Here is an 18,250-nt window from a genome sequence, read left to right as displayed (position 1 = left end):
GGACATCGTAGTAGTCACCCATGACAAGTTCTGTGATTAACGCACAACGGCAAATTTCCAGAAGGGTGGTCGCGTGCTATTGCCATGCGATTTGTACATCACCATAAACCGCTGACAGCACACGAGTGGCAGCTGACCATATTGTAAAAGCACTCAGAGTTCACTGAAACCCAGGTCACTGAAACCGCTGAAACTGTCATCCGCTGAAACTGTCATGTAGACGTAAGCACACGTGCCCCACCGACCGCTAGCCGTATGCGCTCCGCCATTCATCCACATCTGACCGTACGTACAACCAGTACAACTTTACCACACTTTACACTAAATCGTTCTATTGGCGCATTCGGTTGAGTGTACTATTACGCAGAAGTCGCAGATTATAGGTACTGTGAATTAGCTCATCTTGCTAAGCAAAAGGTAAAAGGAAATGAAAAGCTGTGGTCTTTGAACACTGCACAAAAATATAGGCAGCAGATATTTTGACGCTGCATTTGCACTCGTTCAGTGGGAAAAAAGTGCAATCTAACTGCGATGAAACTGCTGCGAAAGTTGCTGCTGTGACGATTATATTAGTTTTTTTTAAATATTTTTTAGAAGGACTGCTTTATAACATGAGTTTATGCCATAGTTATGCTATCAGTTTCGGTACAATCATTAGTTTTTGTTTTGTTTTTATTCTGGCCATGGCTTTGCTGAGAGGCTGACCGCAAGCGCGCTAACTGCTAATTTCTGCAGTTGCATGTTTCGTTAGCAACTATTTTAATATTCTGTGTTAATGTCATAAAGATGGTAAGCGTACTTTTGAATTAAACAAAATCAACCGTTGAAATAGAAATTTAGTATCATCATCATTTGACAAAAATACAAAAGGAAGCAAGTCAAGTTGATTTTCAATAGGCCAAAGTTGTAGCGGCTTTACGGTCATGTAAGGTCTGTCGAAGTAAAGAAAAACAAACGTAACATGCCTTCCTACAAATCGCATGCATTATGAACTGGGCACATTTTGCAACACTTTGCCGTGACCATGCGCCACTGTGCTGTGGGTGCTGGATAACCCGGCACTTAGATCAACGGCACCGATAGAAACGTTTCACCTGCACGCTTGTACAACGTGAGCATCGGAGGCGCGCAAAAAAGGGAACGGCGACGAAACTCGGATCGCGGAAGATCTGGAGATACGGCAATAGCATCCTACGACAAGAACATCGGAGGAAAGGGGGGCGCGTCTCTTAGGCGGGATCGCCGGATGTGAAAGTGCTCCGGCGCTTCTCTTGTAACTTTCACTTGCTTGGTGTGCGTGTTGTACCAGAAAGATTCCAACGCTCAGTCTTCTGATGTGCACCGTCCGGCGCCTTCCAAGTATTTGGGTACCAGTGGCCGAAGCGTCATAGCGACAAGTATGGTGTGCACAGCTGCATCATGCCATCCAAGAAGCAGTATAATTTAGTAAGCGACGATGCGTACGATAGCAGAATTCCCCTGCACAGTGAAGAAGCTTTTCAACATGGAATATCGTTTAACGCCAAGGTAAGCGCTTGTTTTTACCGTCGGCCTGCTCAGTCACCTCGCTTAAGGAGAGGAGCAGTTTGTTGTCGCTGAGAATAATGTGCAAAGGTCGTCGTGCGAACGCCTGGCCAGCATATTCCAGGTACCAAAAGTGTGAGAGTTCAGGGATCGCCAGTTTTCGCTCAGCGCGGTTGTAACGTGTGGGGCGTGTCACGTTAAGTATTGGGTTATGTGTTGGTGCATGTAAAAGAACAGTGCAGAATAAATGCCACTCAGAACTTTTCCCGGTTAAATTGTGGCGTGTCTTTGTATTTTTCTTCGCCAGTACATTGGCACTATGGATGTTCCTCGACCCAGCAGCCGAGTCGAAATCGTCGCAGCGATGCGCAGAATTCGGGTGAGATCTGCGGTCGTTCGTTTGATTATTTTGCCGGGTTGCATGCTTTTGTCGAGTTCTAATTGCCAAGGCATTGAGCAGTCATTCAAAAGATTGCGTAGCTCATTTTGGCAGTTATGAACTCGGTCAAATCCACACCCTGTTAATTGCTCTTGTCAGCTGTCTTCTAAAGAATGCTCTGAGCCTTCGTGTTAATATTGTCATTTGTTTTGTACCTGACAAGAGGGTGAGCTCATTTTGCTTTCTGTGTGACATTTTTTGCACATATGACTGATTGTCTAGTGTATGTAACAAACCATTTTTTCTGTTTTGAGACATACTGGAATAATTGGGCATAGATACGCCTTATCATCTATTGCAGTATGAATTCAAAGCAGAGTCAGTCAAGAAAAAGAAGGTGACAATTACCATTTCGGTTGATGGAGTGAAAATCATCTTGCGCAAGAAACATGTGAGTCTTTTCCATTTCCATGTGAATAGCGCTGGAAAGTCTTTGCTTTCGAAGCATTGTGTGGATTTTGTACCATTCATTGTTTTTCTTCCTTATTTTATTTAATTAGTAATGCATGCATGTATCTGAGGGTGCAATGTTGCAAAAAATTTCAGTAGATTTTCCCCCTTTCAATCTCGCATCGCAGTAGTGTTTCATCATACATGTGCCACTAATGGTGAAATGCACTATAGCCAAATACAAGAACTGTACCATTACTAGTATTCATCTCTTTGAACTTTTTTTTTTGTCGTATACATTAGCAAAATTTTGTGACCACACACACAGGCTAGTTGGCATGCCATCTTGTGTTCATGGTGCTTCATTGCATAATGTATGTACTTTTAACTACCACGATTCTCATGTGAAACCTGCTATGGTTTTAGAAAAACCAGTGGGCATGGGACGACAACAGGTACCTCGTAATGAATCATCCAATCTATAGGTGAGCCCTCTCCCTCTCTCATACTTATAATAAATTTATCCGCCGTGGTTGCTCAGTGGCTATGGTGTTGGGCTGCTGAGCACGACGTCGCGGTATCGAATCCCGGCCACGGTGGCCGCATTTCGATGGGGGCGAAATGCGAAAACACCCGTGTACTTAGATTTAGGTGCACGTTAAAGAACCCCAGGTGGTCCAAATTTCCAGAGTCCCCCACTACGGCATCCCTCATAATCGGAAAGTGGTTTTGGCACGTAAAACCCCATAATTTAATTTTTTTTATAATAAACTTGAAAAGAATGCAAAACTATATCTCTTATCATACTTCCTACAATAAGTACAATAAAATAGTTTGCTCATGTTTCATTCGTGGCACACAATAATGGTTTAGAATAGTTCTGTACTATATGCTGTAAAAGTTTAGTGTATGATAGTTTTAAGACCACTCTACATTTCCATGCATATTGATTATAGCTGTGAGGTTGATAGTGTCCCTGCGACATGGAATGTCCTTGATACTCTGTTATATTTAGTTATGCAAGTGAATATCCTTTTGATGGTCAAAGCTTTATACTTCTGTGGCAGAGCTTCTTGAACTGCTCTACTGCAGTGGGAAGAACCTGAGTATTAAGTTGTTCATTGGTTTAATGGAAATTACTCACTCCTCACTCTCAAATCCAGTACCCGGGCGCGGACATTGGTTTAATAGAAATTACTCACTCTGCCTTCTCAAATTCTGTATCTAAGTGCTAATAAGTGCACATTGCTTGATCTCACCTTATTTATTTTGCTCACTATTGCTGAAAGCTGGGTGACTTGGTTACTCACATTCTGAAACATCTTAACAGTACTAAGGAAAATTAAATGCAAAATTTCCCAGTGCACTTCCTGTTCTTTGTTTTGTCTTACTTAACATATATAATATTTCTCAATTTTTCTTTTATTTACAATACTGCTAGCCTCAGTTAGTGGATGTGGCAGGGTGGGATTGGCATCAGTACACATCAAAATAGTAAAACAGTTAATGAATAAAGAAAAACTTGAAAGAATACTATACATGGTTAGTAAACACAATTATCTAAGTACAAAGCATTAAAGACAAATGACATGAAACAGACTTCACGTACTGTGTTCAATGAATGCTTGAAATTGATCCACGTCATCCATTTCGACCCACTTACTATCAAGGTCGTTCCACTCGACTATGAGTGAGGAAAAAATGAGTATTTAAAAACAGTGCTTTCTTTATTTACAATGCTCAAGTCGTTGTGCCAGCCTGTTTTTCTTTATTCTTTTATTGGCTGAATGCTTTACTCAGTCTTAGTAATTGACAATGGTTAAAGAAAGAGGATTTGCAGCTTATATATTCAGCTTAGTGAAAGAATGGAAATATGTAATTGATGATATCTTCTCAATAATTAGCTAGTCTTTGTTGTACCTGTGAAAAAGAAGCCTGGTTGTTGATTACTTGTGTCAATAATAGCTATGTTTTAATGTCATTTTGTTTTGTTGTGTTTTTGATGTAGAAAGTTATGATGAGATGCAGAGGTCACATGAAACACAGTGCCAATTGAGAATAGTACCAGACAATATTCTGGTACTATTCCCAACTACCACTGCACTTTTCTAAATTCTGTAATATTGAGCCTGAATGTGGTAATGACAATTTGAAACTTTTGATAACACTTTGACAGGACGTGCTAGCTCTCAATTCATATTTTTTTACTAAGACAGCCTGAACTGATATGTTTGCACTTGTGTTTTCTGATATGAGGTCACTTATTTTTTTGCACATGTGTACGTGTGTGTGTGCACATGTTTTGTATCATTCTTCAATAAAAGCTTTCAGCTTTGTGTCATTATCACTTTGTCTAAAGTACTTTCTTGAAACAATTTGCCTGATCGGTTCTGCCTGTTCTCACTAGTATTTCTACACTTTCCAGAATATTCTACGTTTCTCATGATTCTCAAGACCTGAAGATCTTCAGCTACATTGCACGAGATGGTGGTAGCAATGGGTTTAAGTGCAATGTGTTCAAGTCCAAAAAGAAGGTATGCTTTGAATTTTCTTTCGCTTCTCTCGGCATTTCTTGTTTTCTTCACTCGGTGGGATGCATTTAACAGATGCACATAGCAGCTTATGGGATGTGACCGTTCATATTGCAACCTACGTTGAATATGGAAGTGGTTGAACATGAAATACTATTGCTATTGATGGTGCAAAGAATTGTAGTATTGTAGTGTCCACTAGGAGAACACAACCTTTTTGAACATTCATTATCATAAACTTGAGCTGAGCGCCATGGTGGCATTGTGAAAGACAAGTCATAGTCAGCTAGTCTGTCGCATTATTGTAGCTCTTGCAGAAGACTTTTCATCGTCGTGTCTCTCCTATGAGGCCTTTTATTAATGAAATTTTCTCTTGTCCAGAGTGATAATGGAGATTCAGCATTTATAAGATGACCGCAGCAGACGTATGGTTGTAATGAATGAATATAATACATAATCAAATTAACTGAGCTCAAATGCAGTAATGTAATGTAGCATTCTTCAGCAGTGTACCAATGCAGTTACCTTGGGCTCTTTTTTCTTTTTCTTTTTTATGTGTATATAGATGGCACATACTAGGAGAAACAAATAGTGCTAGTCTTTTGCTCTTGTGACACTGAATTAGTGGCGCATGCAATCAACAGTGCCATATAGAAGTGCATAGCTGAAGTGTAACAAAATATTGGGTGTGAACATTTTGCAAGCTTCCATCATAATTGCAGAAGAGCCAGAACACCTGCTCATACATTAGTGCTTAAAACATGCCTCAGCTCTTGAACTGTTTGAGGCATGGTTTAAACCATTTATATCGTAAGTGACGCTTTGAAGCTGTGAAGATTCTTTTCCTTTTGTCATCTATATTTAATTTCTACTATTGCACTGCTATCTTGTATGTGTTGCTATGACTTGTTTAATCATACAGACATAATGCACATTACAGTTCTCAACAACACACAGCGCTCTTATATGTCAACTGCTATGCCTAGGAGGAATTAGACATTGTAGCAGATGGCACAAAGCTAAATTGTACAAGAAAAATTAGCTGCTTGTACTGAATGTGCTTGAACTGCTATGGGGACACTAGTCACATTTGCAATGTTCAGGGTTCAAGATAACTGATTTGTTAATATTTTTTTAAATGTTAACTTGCATGCTTGCCTTAATCTTTTGTTTGTCAGCATGTGTTGAACATTGTGCCTGGCATGTAAAGTTAGTTGCATATTGTTACGGTTCTTGTTTGAAATACTGGGGTTTCTTGGGATGCAGCATGTAACCCATGTTGGGGAAATACTGGTCATGCTTTGCATATGGTTGCTAGCTTAGGCTTTGCTATCCCATTGTCAAAGTGTATGCATAGTGGGTGCAAGGTAAAAGGGATTCACATGGTGTCTGTGGGTTGTTGCATGTGCAGGTGGCCGTTATGTGTTTGCTGTATCTGTTTACATGCGTTTGAAAAGCTCATGCCCTGTTTGCTGATAAATAGAGGCTAGCTCCTTAGGCAGTGAACAAGTGGGATTGCGGCACCTAAGCTAAAATTTCAGCACAAAAGGAGTAGAAGTGGGTGTTGCAATCAAGAAAAAATACCTGAGCAGAAGCGTGAATTATTGTGGCTAAAAAATGTCAGTTTGTTTATTTGTGTTGGGAGAACCTGCTAACAGATTCACTCATAAGCCGCTTGCAAACAGCTGGGAACATGAATGGTGGTAACACGGTCTGTTAATGTATTTCTCCCAGCCAAATGGCAAGACCATGATTCTCTGTGGAAAATGAATAGGCTGTAAGTGTTAAATAGCAACACATAACAGGTGTGAAGATGCAAGGGAAATTCTTGAAACATTGTGGACTGTTTTGTGGGGTAAGAACAATTCTCTATAAGCGACAACATTGTTCATGGAAAAGAAGCTGAAAACTGTGTACCAGATGTGCGAGGTGTTTGAGGACATAATGACAGCATCAGGAATAGCATTGATATTTCATGCAAGATTTGGTATATTCGTTCCAAATACTTTTGCTGCTTTTTTAAAACTATCTTCAGCCTCAATATTGACTGAATTCGGCTTCGATAACGTCTATACACTCGGATCAAATAGTGTCATTTAATGTTGGACAGTGCTTATACAATAGCAGGCTTTAGCAAGTTTTTAGCTTTGTGTGGCTATTTGTTAGTATTTTTCTCAGTGACGTCGACCATACATAGCAGCGTACAGGTTTAGATATTTGGAACTAGGACGCCATATTGAGGGTAACATGGGTGCTGAAGTTTGCAACCAGACATTTTTGGGTGGTGCAGGCACTGTGAGCACAAGCAAATCCAGAATTTAGGAGCGGCACCTAATGAAATTGGGCACAGGAAGCTTGATTTTTGATTCTCCCACCTGATGTTTATCGTCAGTGGCCATAATCGGCTTTTCAGGGTTATCACTTATCATGACCTCCACCTGCTGGAGAAATTCAACCATCTGAATGACATCTGACCACTGGCAGCTCTTAATTGTCTTTGTCATAGATAATTGGCCACAAACTCTTTTCTCACCGAGAAAACAAACCATTTCATGACATTCAAGAAGGTGGTGATCTCCAAGTCGCTTTGGTCGGCGTGCAAGGCGACTAGGGGAATGTACTGCTTCATCTCCAGTGCCAGATTGAAAGCTGATATTCTGGAATAAATGTGCTAGATAGGTTACAGAGAGGTTGTTGTAGATGATGTTAAGCGTCTAGACCGATGAGAATGTTAATGTCTATGGCCATATAAAGCTATGTCCTCAAATACCTTGTGCACCTTGTATGTCATGGAACAAAACTTGTAGCATCTGACAGAAGAGTACTAATGTGGTGAACAGAGTAGAAGCAAAATTTTTTTAATGCTATGAACTTTTTAGTAGTCTATCAAAGCAAGAAACTGGGTATGACTGGTATATAGTTGTTTCCATTAACCAATATATGCGCCAATAAAATTTTATAAGTTTTCAGTGATATGCTTCACTATTTGTATGCATTCAAAAAAAAAATTGCATATTTAGAATAATGGGTTGTTTCTGATGATTAAGTGCAGAAAATTTCTTCACTGTAATACAGCAATAATTATTGCATAAGAACTTCTGGCTGCGATATTTGTTGCATACATTGCATTCCAGAAATAATTTTAAGTGTAGCTTCATAAATCAGTGGAAATTTGCCTTGCCTGTTGCTGCAGCAAGTTTTCTGTGGGCAGTTTTGGAAGTTGTCAAAGACTATTACTAATGGCATTTTGTAGTATGACTAGGTTTTAGTGTCTGTTGTCAGTTTCGGAAGACATCAATTTCTTTGTGCCTCTCCTTGGGGCATGTAGACATTGGCAAAGATGGAGTCTTTTTATAGCCTGTGGACACAGGTATAAAAGCTCTTCTTTTGCACAGGCTACTTAGAAAATGAAATTTTGTCTCACTGGAGATCGTATGCATAGCCTGTACACATTCCTGATGGCAGTGAAATAGGGAGAAAAATGATACAGGATCTAACTTCCTGACAGCTTGAGTGGTTTTACCTGAGAAGAAATAAGATTATCAATGCTCGGGGAAATTAATTGTTCAAGTTTTGGAGCACTTTCAAATGCCTAAGTGGTATTTGCAATGGGTAATTAGTGTGAGAAGGGATTTGTAAGAGTAGACTGCCTATTGGGGTTAATCATTCCTCTCCAATCTGAGTGTGCTGAGAATGAAAATGCACAGGGACATCTGACTGTTCAGTATGCCTGCTAAGGTAGCAGCTATGTGTTGATAGACCACAAAAACGCTGCATATCAAGATCTTCTTGCAATTGTTACCGAATGGCAAGACAAATAACACTTACGAATGGCTCAACTTGAAAATATTCATGATTCATTTGCTCATTTGCATAAGCTGACCAAGGCTAAGAGAGAGAGAAATAATTATGGAAAGGCAGGAAAGTTAGCTAAAGACATGCCCAGTTGGCTGCTCTACACGGGGTGGGAAAAGGTGGATAAGAAAAAAAAGAAAAATAAGGATAATAAAGCGGTGGTCAGTGGGAACGTATTTGCAGAAGAATGTTTGCCAGCAGTCACAAGCATTCATACAGTCCAGTCGCCTTCAAGAGGTGCAATAGGGCTTTTGTGGCCTTGTGCATGCGAGTGTGCTTAGGCCAGCATCCCAGGATTTTTTTCTTCTAAGAGCGGTCTGTCATCCAGGCAGCTGAGACTGGCTCACAGAGCACATCGTCGAGTGTTGAGGGATGGGCAGTGGCAAAGAAGGTGCTCTACTGTCTAATCACATCTCCAAAAGTTGCACAATGCTCTACATTCTTATTATGAATGAATAGGAATTCGTAAATACAACTCCCAACCACATTCAACACAATAAAGTTGTTTCCCGATGGGAGAATCCGGGTGGCGGGCGAAGTCGCAAATAAGGTTCACTTCAGTGCCGCCAGGTACCTGGTGACTCAAAAGGAAGACTATGCCCCAAGTATGAAATTTTTGGGAAAGAAAGGAAAACACAGAAAAGTTTTGGCATAAAAATTCAATGTAAACACTTTGTTGGCACGAACACCCAAAATAGTCTTTTAAATGTAGTCAAAAAACTGCTAAAAGGGTTATTAACACCTAAATTGTGCTCATAAGTGAATAGGGCATGGAGATGATAAAACGAACAGCAGACATACATTTGCCTATATTCCAGTCTATACCAATAAAAAATGAACTGCTTCATTATAACATATGTGCCTACAACAGATCAGGCCTCTCACACTTTTTGTTTATGCAGTTAATGAGTAAGTGCCTTTGAAAGAAACTTGTCTTGGGTTTAGAATACTATCCTCTCTGGTTTAACCACAGGCGAGCTGGCCATCTGCTTTTTACTGCAGAATTATTACCTAGTGTTATGGAAGGTGGCAGAATACCTCAGTATGTGCCCCCTTCAGTTTACAAATTTGTAGCATTAATATTTGTATCAGGAAACCCAGCTGGAGAAAGCTTTTACACACAAGAAAAGAGGACATGCTTACTATACACCAGATGTCATCTTTCATTTTTCGTAGTTCTTCTTGTTCATGCTGTGTTTCATGATGGACTAGATGACTTGTTTAGCATTCTATCATGCTTAAGTCAGTTTATGCACTGCAATTTAGGGGGGGGAGGGGAGGTAAAGCTGTTGTGTGCTGTGGATCATAGAAGGCTTTCCTCACAAATGTCATATATTTTCTTTGTTAAACAAATCCATGCTGAGAAAAAGAGGGAAGGGGGGATCTGGTTTGAAACTACATCGTTTTACATATAATCTGAAGCAATTCAATTTGTAATTGGATTCCTTCAATGGAATATATAAGAAATGTAAAACTCACTGAACTTTCTTTTTGCAAGCAAAGCAGCCAGGCTTTTTGAAAAGAAAGCAGGGTTTGGGGGTTGTGGAGGTGAGGGGTCGGAACGGCAGCTTGGAGAATGATTGAAACCATTTCTTTTACACACAACAAAGTTATGCATTTCGTAATTGGTTTGTTTTTGGAAATGAATGGTTAATCTACTTCGAAGGTATGGGCAGTTTAGTTGTGTCACTGTTATGTCACCGTTGCTGTGACTTTGCATGTGGCAGGCAATGAGTAGTAGCAGGCTATATTAAAAGGAAGCTTTAATTTGGGACCTACTCCGGTTTTCCTATTCATATACATGTAAAATGCAGAAATGCTCTCATGCAACAACCGCTGGACTGATTTGAATGAAACTTGTTGCATTCTGTAGAGAAAGCTAAGTTTTAGTAACTGCTGGTAGCAGAATTTTGATTTAGGATTTCATAATTTTTGCAACAATTGCAGAGAATTGGTAAAGTAAGGAAATTGAAGCGAGAAGTATACAACTCCATAGCTCCACAGTTTACAGATTATGGAACTTGTTAGTGTTTCCAAGGCTTTTGCAAAATTCATACTCACAAATTGGGGGATATACTTCAAAGCAGTGTATAATTTTTGTCTGCTTTGGATGTCTTTAGGTGCAGTTTACAGAATTGCTGCTAAAGTGTTGAAACTGTTTACTTGACTTTTTTCAGTTTTGCGATTTTCAACAATGCTTGTAAAAAAAAAAAAAACTGACGGCCTGAATAAAAAATCTGCTTTCTAGAGGAACTTGATTTTAAATTTCGCTTTTAGACGCAACAAACCTCATCAAATTTTGTGCAGAGAATAAAAAAAAAGAACTATTCCTCCATTTCCATGCATTAGATAGAAGCTCTCGAGCTAAAGTTTCCTCTTAAGCACAGGAAAAAAAAAACAAAAAGAACATTTTTGCGCTTTCTTTTTTTGGTCCAGCCAATTTCTTGCATTAAGTTGCTGTGCTCTCATTTTCTGGTGAGTATTTGGGAACATACTTGTTTTTATAATGATTTTGGTGGTTCATGATGGAGTCACTATTGATGTTGAAACCTTTTATGCTCCATGAAACTATTTCTTTATGCCAAATAGTTATATTTTGCCAAATGTTTGTTCTATATCTGTGACTGTTTTTCGAGATAGTGATGTCACAGTTCTAGGATGGGAAAAAAATCAGCGATCTTTCATTATGGCACTTTAAAATTTGTTCCATGTGTTGTGTAGAAAGCTCAGCCTAAAAATTGCACCCCTAGATATTTCTTTGAAGCAACAGGGTAGATTTATTAAGTTATGTTTCGCACTTCAGTATGATTTGTGGTTACATAGTGTACTAGAAGGAAAACGCACCCAAAACTTACTACAGTAAATTGCACCAAGAAATTCTAAAGAAAGCTTTACAGTTTTCATAAATGGCATATTTAGTGGGAAACTGCGGTTGGTCACCTTTGCACTGCCACTAACAGCATTTATATTACTGCCAGTTAAAAAAATTCCTTTATCCATTCTTGTGTGACAATGCAATTAAAAGGTTGCTCCACATATTCTGTAAAACAATTGAGCAACTATGTGACACTGCTTCCTGTATGGAAAAAGGCAGGGTCAGGCAGGGTGTGTATCCTTTTAAATATAAGCCGAGATTTGTTTTTGGTTGAGAATATTGGCACTAGCTATCTTTAATGCATTAGTAGCTGCGTCTTTGACTTGAAAGTGCTGCTAATCACAAAAGGGTGTAATTAAGCTGTTGTGCGCTTGATGGAATTATTGCATAAAATAGTTATTTCTGTTGTAGTCATTTGAAGATGGTTTATTTTGTTACGAGGCTTTAAACGGACTGCAGGTCAAATTTGTTTACAAGTACAGGCTACTTACCATTCTTCAGCTGTGAGCAGTGTGGTCCTACACACTTTCTGACACTTCTGTGTGGGCCTCCTTTGTGGCCCCAATTACTAGAAACAAAGAAATGGCTAAAACAACAAAAGTAAAGACAAATGACTGGGCGACAAAGAAGCCAGCTGCTCATGGACGCGCAAGTTAGAGATTGTTTTTACAGCATGCCAGGAACAAAGTGCACGCCCTCATGCACTGTGCGTGTCGCACGCATCACCACAGCAAGGGAAGGGAGGCGGAGCTGAGCTGCTGGCCTCCCCCTGGAGGGTCGGTGGTGCGCTATTCCAGTGCCTGCGAGGGAGAGGGCCCAATTTAGAATGGTGAGGGAGAGGGGCTGGCCTGCTCACGATGCGTCTGACGTAAAGCCGGGCAATCTGCCTCCAGTTCGTCGTCTAGCCAGTGAGAAAAAGGCATTTTCTACCCTGTGAAAGCTTTTGCGAGGGAGTCTTAGATATTTACTGTTCATGCAGTACCATTCATTCTTTTGCATATCTAAAAAAAATTGACTGCTGTATTGGGCTTCAGCTTAAGGAAGTGATCTTGTGTGCTGTGTGCTGAAAGAAGACTGATTTCCCTCTCTGATGCTTGGTTTGTTGGAACACGCCAGGGGAGCTTATTCCTAAGTGCAGTGCTAATTTTGTGTAGCATGAACTGAGTAGGGACACCGAGTACTTGCTTGTCTCTTCTCAGACTCTTGTGGTGGAGTACCAGCGTGTGAAGTGATGTGGTCCTTTGCTAGAAGAAAAGGAGAATAGTCCTATTGTGATGCTCGATAGGGTCTACAAGCCTGGTGCATGCATGAAGCCTTCGTTTATTGTGTGCAGTAGTGCAACTTTGGCCTTTGGCATTTCTGCACTACTTTTACGGCACTGCATTTCTATATGCAAGTTTTTTTCTTTCTTGGTGCTCTTGTGGCATTCACTGATCAAGCACAGATTAAGTGCAGATGGAATGCTTCATTTGTTACTGCAACTGTCATCTGCTTGCTGTTCCTTGTGCATTATCTCTCATTGATTTTATCAGTCTAGTTAACCTGTTTATTGATTTATTTAAGCCATAAGAGAGACCCTGGGTTGTCAAAAACAAACTGGCTACATGTTGATATGGAAGGCTGCCAAAAGTGATGGCAGCGGCCACACACTTCAAGGATGCGTAGAGCATTTTCACAAAAGTTTGGAAGGTCTGGCTCCCACACAGAGAAGGGAAAGGCAAGTCAAGAGAAAGAACCAGCTATATTGACAAATAAGGCAGTCAAGAGAATCAGCTTTCGTGAACCAGAAGTTGACAATGGGTGTGAGACAAACTCTGGCTGTATTTCAACCAAGGCCACACGGAATGTGATACGCAACAGCAAGACTCTTTTCAGTGCTGGTGCAAAAAGGTGTGATTTGCAAAAAGATTTTGGAACAACGTCATGCCTTCAGAGGAGCATTAGCTTAGAGGACATAGAACTCCAGGTGAGGGATGCCGTGCTGTGAATGTATTAATTTCTAAGCCTTTCATATGGACTAAATTTGATCAACTACGAAATGAAATATACTTAAGTTAGCAAAAAAAAGAAAAGGAACACTTTATGGCCAAGTGGCTGCTGTCTTGACATGTGTCGAAACATGTATTTTACCTGCCAGCTTGTTTACTGCTTTGTTCTGCTTTAAGAACTCTGTCATCATATTGTTTTTGCCTCTATGGTGCTTTTGATTTTGTAATGCCCCAAAAAGGGCAATTATACTTGGACAGCTTAACATTATTTAGCCTTGTCAAGCTTCTTGTGCATGTGTGCGTGTGTGTGTGTGCGTGTATGTTCGTGCATGTATGTGCGCATATGTGTGTGTGTGTGTGTGTGTATTCGTAAGCATAACGATATAGTTAACTTTACAATTCCCATAGGGTTATGCAGTGTTGTAAATGTTATTGAACTGAATTTGCCTGCCTTGCTACTGCAATGGTACATTGAGTATTGAGTAGATTTGAGCATTGACAGCGGTGGAAAGGTATGATGTGTACATTAACACTGTGGCTGAACCAACTTTGATTGTTGCCTTTAGAGATATTGTTATGCTTGTAATGTCAGCTTGTAGATGAGCTGCCTGCCACTGTAGGAAAGCAAAAAAAAAAAAAAAACCTGAAATGATGGCAGAAATCAGAAGGAGCAGGTCATGTCAACTATGCTTGAAGCATCAGTGTGAGCTTATGCCTTGAACTTGTCAGAAGCTGTAAGTAGTTCCTTGTGATCCTGAAGTGACAGAAAGGCTCAATGAAGGCCTTTCTGACATTGTCAGATTTGTTTACCAAGTCACTCTTGTCATTGTGATTGTTTCATTTCCAGTATGACCTCAGCCTTTCTTTGAGTGGGTTTGCATCAGCAGTTTCATGTGGAAGTCTCATGTCAGTTTACATATCAGTTTTGTTTCTTAGTACCATGAAGTAGCACCTAATTCTATGTTAACAGTACATGTATTACATCTGTAACCAATTCTGTAACTTGCAGTACCAAGGGCTAGGCTGAGAATAAGAGAAAACAACCATTTATGCTGTTTCTATTTTGAAGTGTGTTGTTTTTAATCCTTTCTTCTGCATCTGCACTTCAGCAGAGAACATGAGGCACAAATGTGATAAGCTTTTCACCAACAAGCTATTTCCTTAAAAGTGGAAGATTTCATGGTGTGCATGCTACTTGAATGCTTTCTAAAGCAGCATGTTGATAATGAAATTTTCTTGCACGTGGCGAAAATTGCGTTTTGTGGACTGGTGAATCTAAACTTGCTTGGGTACCATACTTATTTCTAGTACTGCCAAGCTTAAACACATGGCACAGGAGATGAACTGAATTGAGGTAATGGAAAGGGCAGTCAAGCAGATAACAAACAGTACCAGGTGGAGCCTTGTGTTTTTGAGATAATCAACATAATGGAGTGGATGGAATTACCATTTATTAAATGAGTACCTACACTTGCTGAAAATGTGTTTAGTTTTTTAAAGCATAATGAAGTTATACTCGGGTACAATGTTTAGAATAACTTGATTCAGGCTTGTTCTGCCAGTAAATATTCTTATGCTGGCCTCGCATTTAAGACTAATTTTTATGGTACTTTTTGTGCCAAATTGCCTCTAAGCCACCTTTGTTTTATTTATCCAGCACTTTTTAACCTTTTATATTTTGGCATTTATCATTGCAAATGCTAATGTTATTGAAACAAATGAAGACAAGAAAATGGAATTAAATGATATGGCGTTTTTATTTTATGTCACCCCTGCACATGGTGAAAACATTCGAGTTAGTGAAAGTTTGTCTGTTTGTGTTATGGAAAGCACAAAATAATTGAATTATTGTGAACTGCTTTGGTGAGAACGCAAAGCATGGTGTCTGTACAAAAATACCCACATAACATGTGTGCACTAAATGTAGAGCTGAAATGCAATAACTTCATGAAGTATATCAAATAGAAATGGGTAAATGATGGTGGTAAAAGGATGTATGGGCACGTTAACGCTGCAACTTTCTTATCAACCTTTGGAAAGGGTGAGTTGTGTTATGCCTGATAATACAGCATGTAGCTTGTTGCTTTAATTTAGGCTTTTTGTGTAAAAATGTATTGCATTGAATTCAGCATTATACTTCTTCAAAAATAGCAAATGGGGCTGAAGTTCTATGATTCCGTGCAAGCAGCTTGCAGGGAACTTTTTTTGTCAGAAACCCCCTCTTCCTTTCTCGAGGTTAATTTATCAAAGTCCAAGTAAGGGCAGATGCTGAGTTAGAAATCTTGAAGTTACATGAGTGCTTCCAGTAGCCATTGTTGGGGCATGCTGGCAGAAAACTTGGAATGAAGCCTCCGTATTTCACTGTGTGAATATTTCCCTAACACCCCCTAGATTAAATTTTTATTTTTTACATAAGCCAATGCAGGCATTCATTCTGTAGGAGATGTAGCCGTAATGTTGTTGCGGTGCTGCTCAGGTACTCATTATGGGTGTCAGACTGGTAATCTCTGTGTTTTGCTGCAGAGCCAGGCCATGCGGGTGGTGCGCACCATTGGGCAAGCCTTTGAGGTGTGCCATAAACTGAGCCTGGCCAATGCCACCTCCAACTTGGTAGCCAGTGACAGTCTCCCGTCAGCCACTCGGCACAGCAGCAGTGACAACTCTATTTCCAGAGGTCTGCACAACACTTGTCGCTTGAGCACCCTAACAGAGCAATAATTGAGAGCAAGAGTAAAAGAAAGTACTATAGTACTTCTTCATTTACGTTAGTGCTGCTCCCCATCTCTTTTTCTGTGTTTTTTCCTATCTGTCTTAGCTCCTTTACTCATTCTGAATTAAGCTAATTCAAGAAAACATTATTAGAATAGTTTCTTTTTTGTCCAGGTTTTAAAGTTGGATGATTGAGAAGTAAAATTATACTGTTGTCTTATAGACTTTGCTGATTGCCTGCACAGTCAGAGTAGGTTTGTGTGTTTATTTGATTAGGAGACGGTGCACAAAAATTCTTATGCTTCTATTAAAAAATTAAATTCCAGGCTTTTACTAGCCAAAACCAGGATATGATCATGAGGTATGCTGTAGTGGGGGCTCATGAATAATCTTGACCGCCTGGGTTTCTTTAATTTGCGTCCATTGCCTGGTACATCGACATTTTTTTTTGTTTCACCTCCATTGAAATGCGGCCACAGGTGCGAGAATTTGATCCTGCACCCTCGAACTTAGCAGCGCTATGCCAAAGCCACTATGCCACCACGGCGACTACTTGTATTATGTTTCCCTGGAGGCAACCATAATGTGTTAAAATATCAGAGGAAAAGGGAACTGAAAAAATGAACATGGGGACATGGGGAAAATGGACAATCATATGCTGTCAGCTGGCATTCTTTATCACAACATTGCAGAAACAGATGTGGACAGTGTGCCATCTAACAGTAAATGAGCAAGTCATGCTGCCTTTTTTTTTATGGAATGATTGAAACATAAAAAAAATCTGACGTTTTCGCATAAACACATGTTATTGTGTGCTTATGTCAAATACATCAAATAAAAATGTCTGGTTGTTTCTGGGTGGCTTTAAGCAAGGAATAGCAGCAGTCTTGTTTTTGTTTTTTTGCATACATCTTGTCATGCGCACGACAAATTTGAAAAAAAATGTTACTTGTTCTGATAAAAAAAACAAAAAAACTTCAAGATGTCTGTTCCTGGCAGTGGCTGGCTGGTCTTTACTTTCATTCAATGATAGGGTTTATGTGATCTTCTACTCATTTTCTTATTTTTCATGTCTGCATAAATAAATTAATTTCAGTTTAAGCTTAGTTTAAAGCCTTAATAATTATAAGCACAGAGGTTATTATCCTATTCCCAATTCCATGTTGCTTTCTGACGTTGGTGTAATGCAAAAGTGCTCATGTACTTAATTCAGGTGCATGTTAAGCATAGCTCTCTACAAAATTACTAGAGGAAGCTCTGGCACTAGGATCTAAAGGAGCTGCAAACGTGGCGGTGCAACCAGCATAGAAATGATGGCCAGTACATGGATTTGCCTAAAGTTTGTCTTTCATGCATCAAACTGCTTTGCAAGTTGACATATAGATCATTTTCACCAAAATAATGCAGTATAGATGCAACAAATTGCAATAATTATACATGTGCGCACAAACTTCTTACCTTGCCGTAATTAAAAAACTGATTTCTTTGAAATTTAGGAAGTTAGAGTGTAAAATATAACACCCTCAAGCACGAAGATTAGACAAATTCATGTACTAACCATCATTACCATGGTAGCTGAATGATTGCAAGGCTCTAGTCTTAATAGTAATTTTTTGGTGTTAAGAACCCGCAGCTGTCAAAATTATCCCAGTGCTGTGCATTACAGCATCCCTCATAGATTGTTGTGTAGCTTTGGACATAATTTTCTACAGATATATTTTATTAAAAAAGAACCTAAACTATTAAACACCAGTAATTTTCAGGAACCAGATATAGTGAAGAAATCTTGCAATAGTATAAATATCTTATGCAATAGTATTGGTAAGAAGTCTTGCAAGTATGGGGTTCCCCTGTGTAGAAGTTATTGTGTTAAGAAAAGATTGTCGTGATCAAATCACCATTCCTCTGGTGAAAAAGGGTTAAATGAAATTACATTGCA

At 39.5% G+C, this 18,250-nt stretch overlaps 1 protein-coding gene across 2 annotated transcripts in view; it reads left to right on the top strand.

The window, feature by feature from the left end:
- Positions 1-842: 842 nt before the first annotated feature.
- Positions 843-18,250, top strand: part of LOC142583664 (carboxyl-terminal PDZ ligand of neuronal nitric oxide synthase protein-like) — an 83,025-nt gene continuing 65,617 nt past the window's right edge. Inside the window, exons 1-6 of one of the 2 annotated variants that reach the window (XM_075694157.1) lie at positions 843-1,527; positions 1,832-1,903; positions 2,265-2,354; positions 2,780-2,838; positions 4,779-4,887; positions 16,126-16,276. In XM_075694157.1, the coding sequence (XP_075550272.1) occupies positions 1,420-1,527; positions 1,832-1,903; positions 2,265-2,354; positions 2,780-2,838; positions 4,779-4,887; positions 16,126-16,276 (589 nt within the window). In that variant the 5' untranslated portion in view covers positions 843-1,419. Of the gene's footprint in view, positions 1,528-1,831; positions 1,904-2,264; positions 2,355-2,779; positions 2,839-4,778; positions 4,888-12,495; positions 13,581-16,125; positions 16,277-18,250 lie in introns of those variants that run through there. The other variant, XM_075694162.1, reaches the window with a different exon arrangement.

The sequence above is a fragment of the Dermacentor variabilis genome, chromosome 1 (genome assembly GCF_050947875.1).
Source record: "Dermacentor variabilis isolate Ectoservices chromosome 1, ASM5094787v1, whole genome shotgun sequence".
NCBI lineage: Eukaryota > Metazoa > Arthropoda > Arachnida > Ixodida > Ixodidae > Dermacentor > Dermacentor variabilis.
Note: the sequence above shows the minus strand (reverse complement) of the source record. Positions and strands in the feature narration are given on the sequence as shown.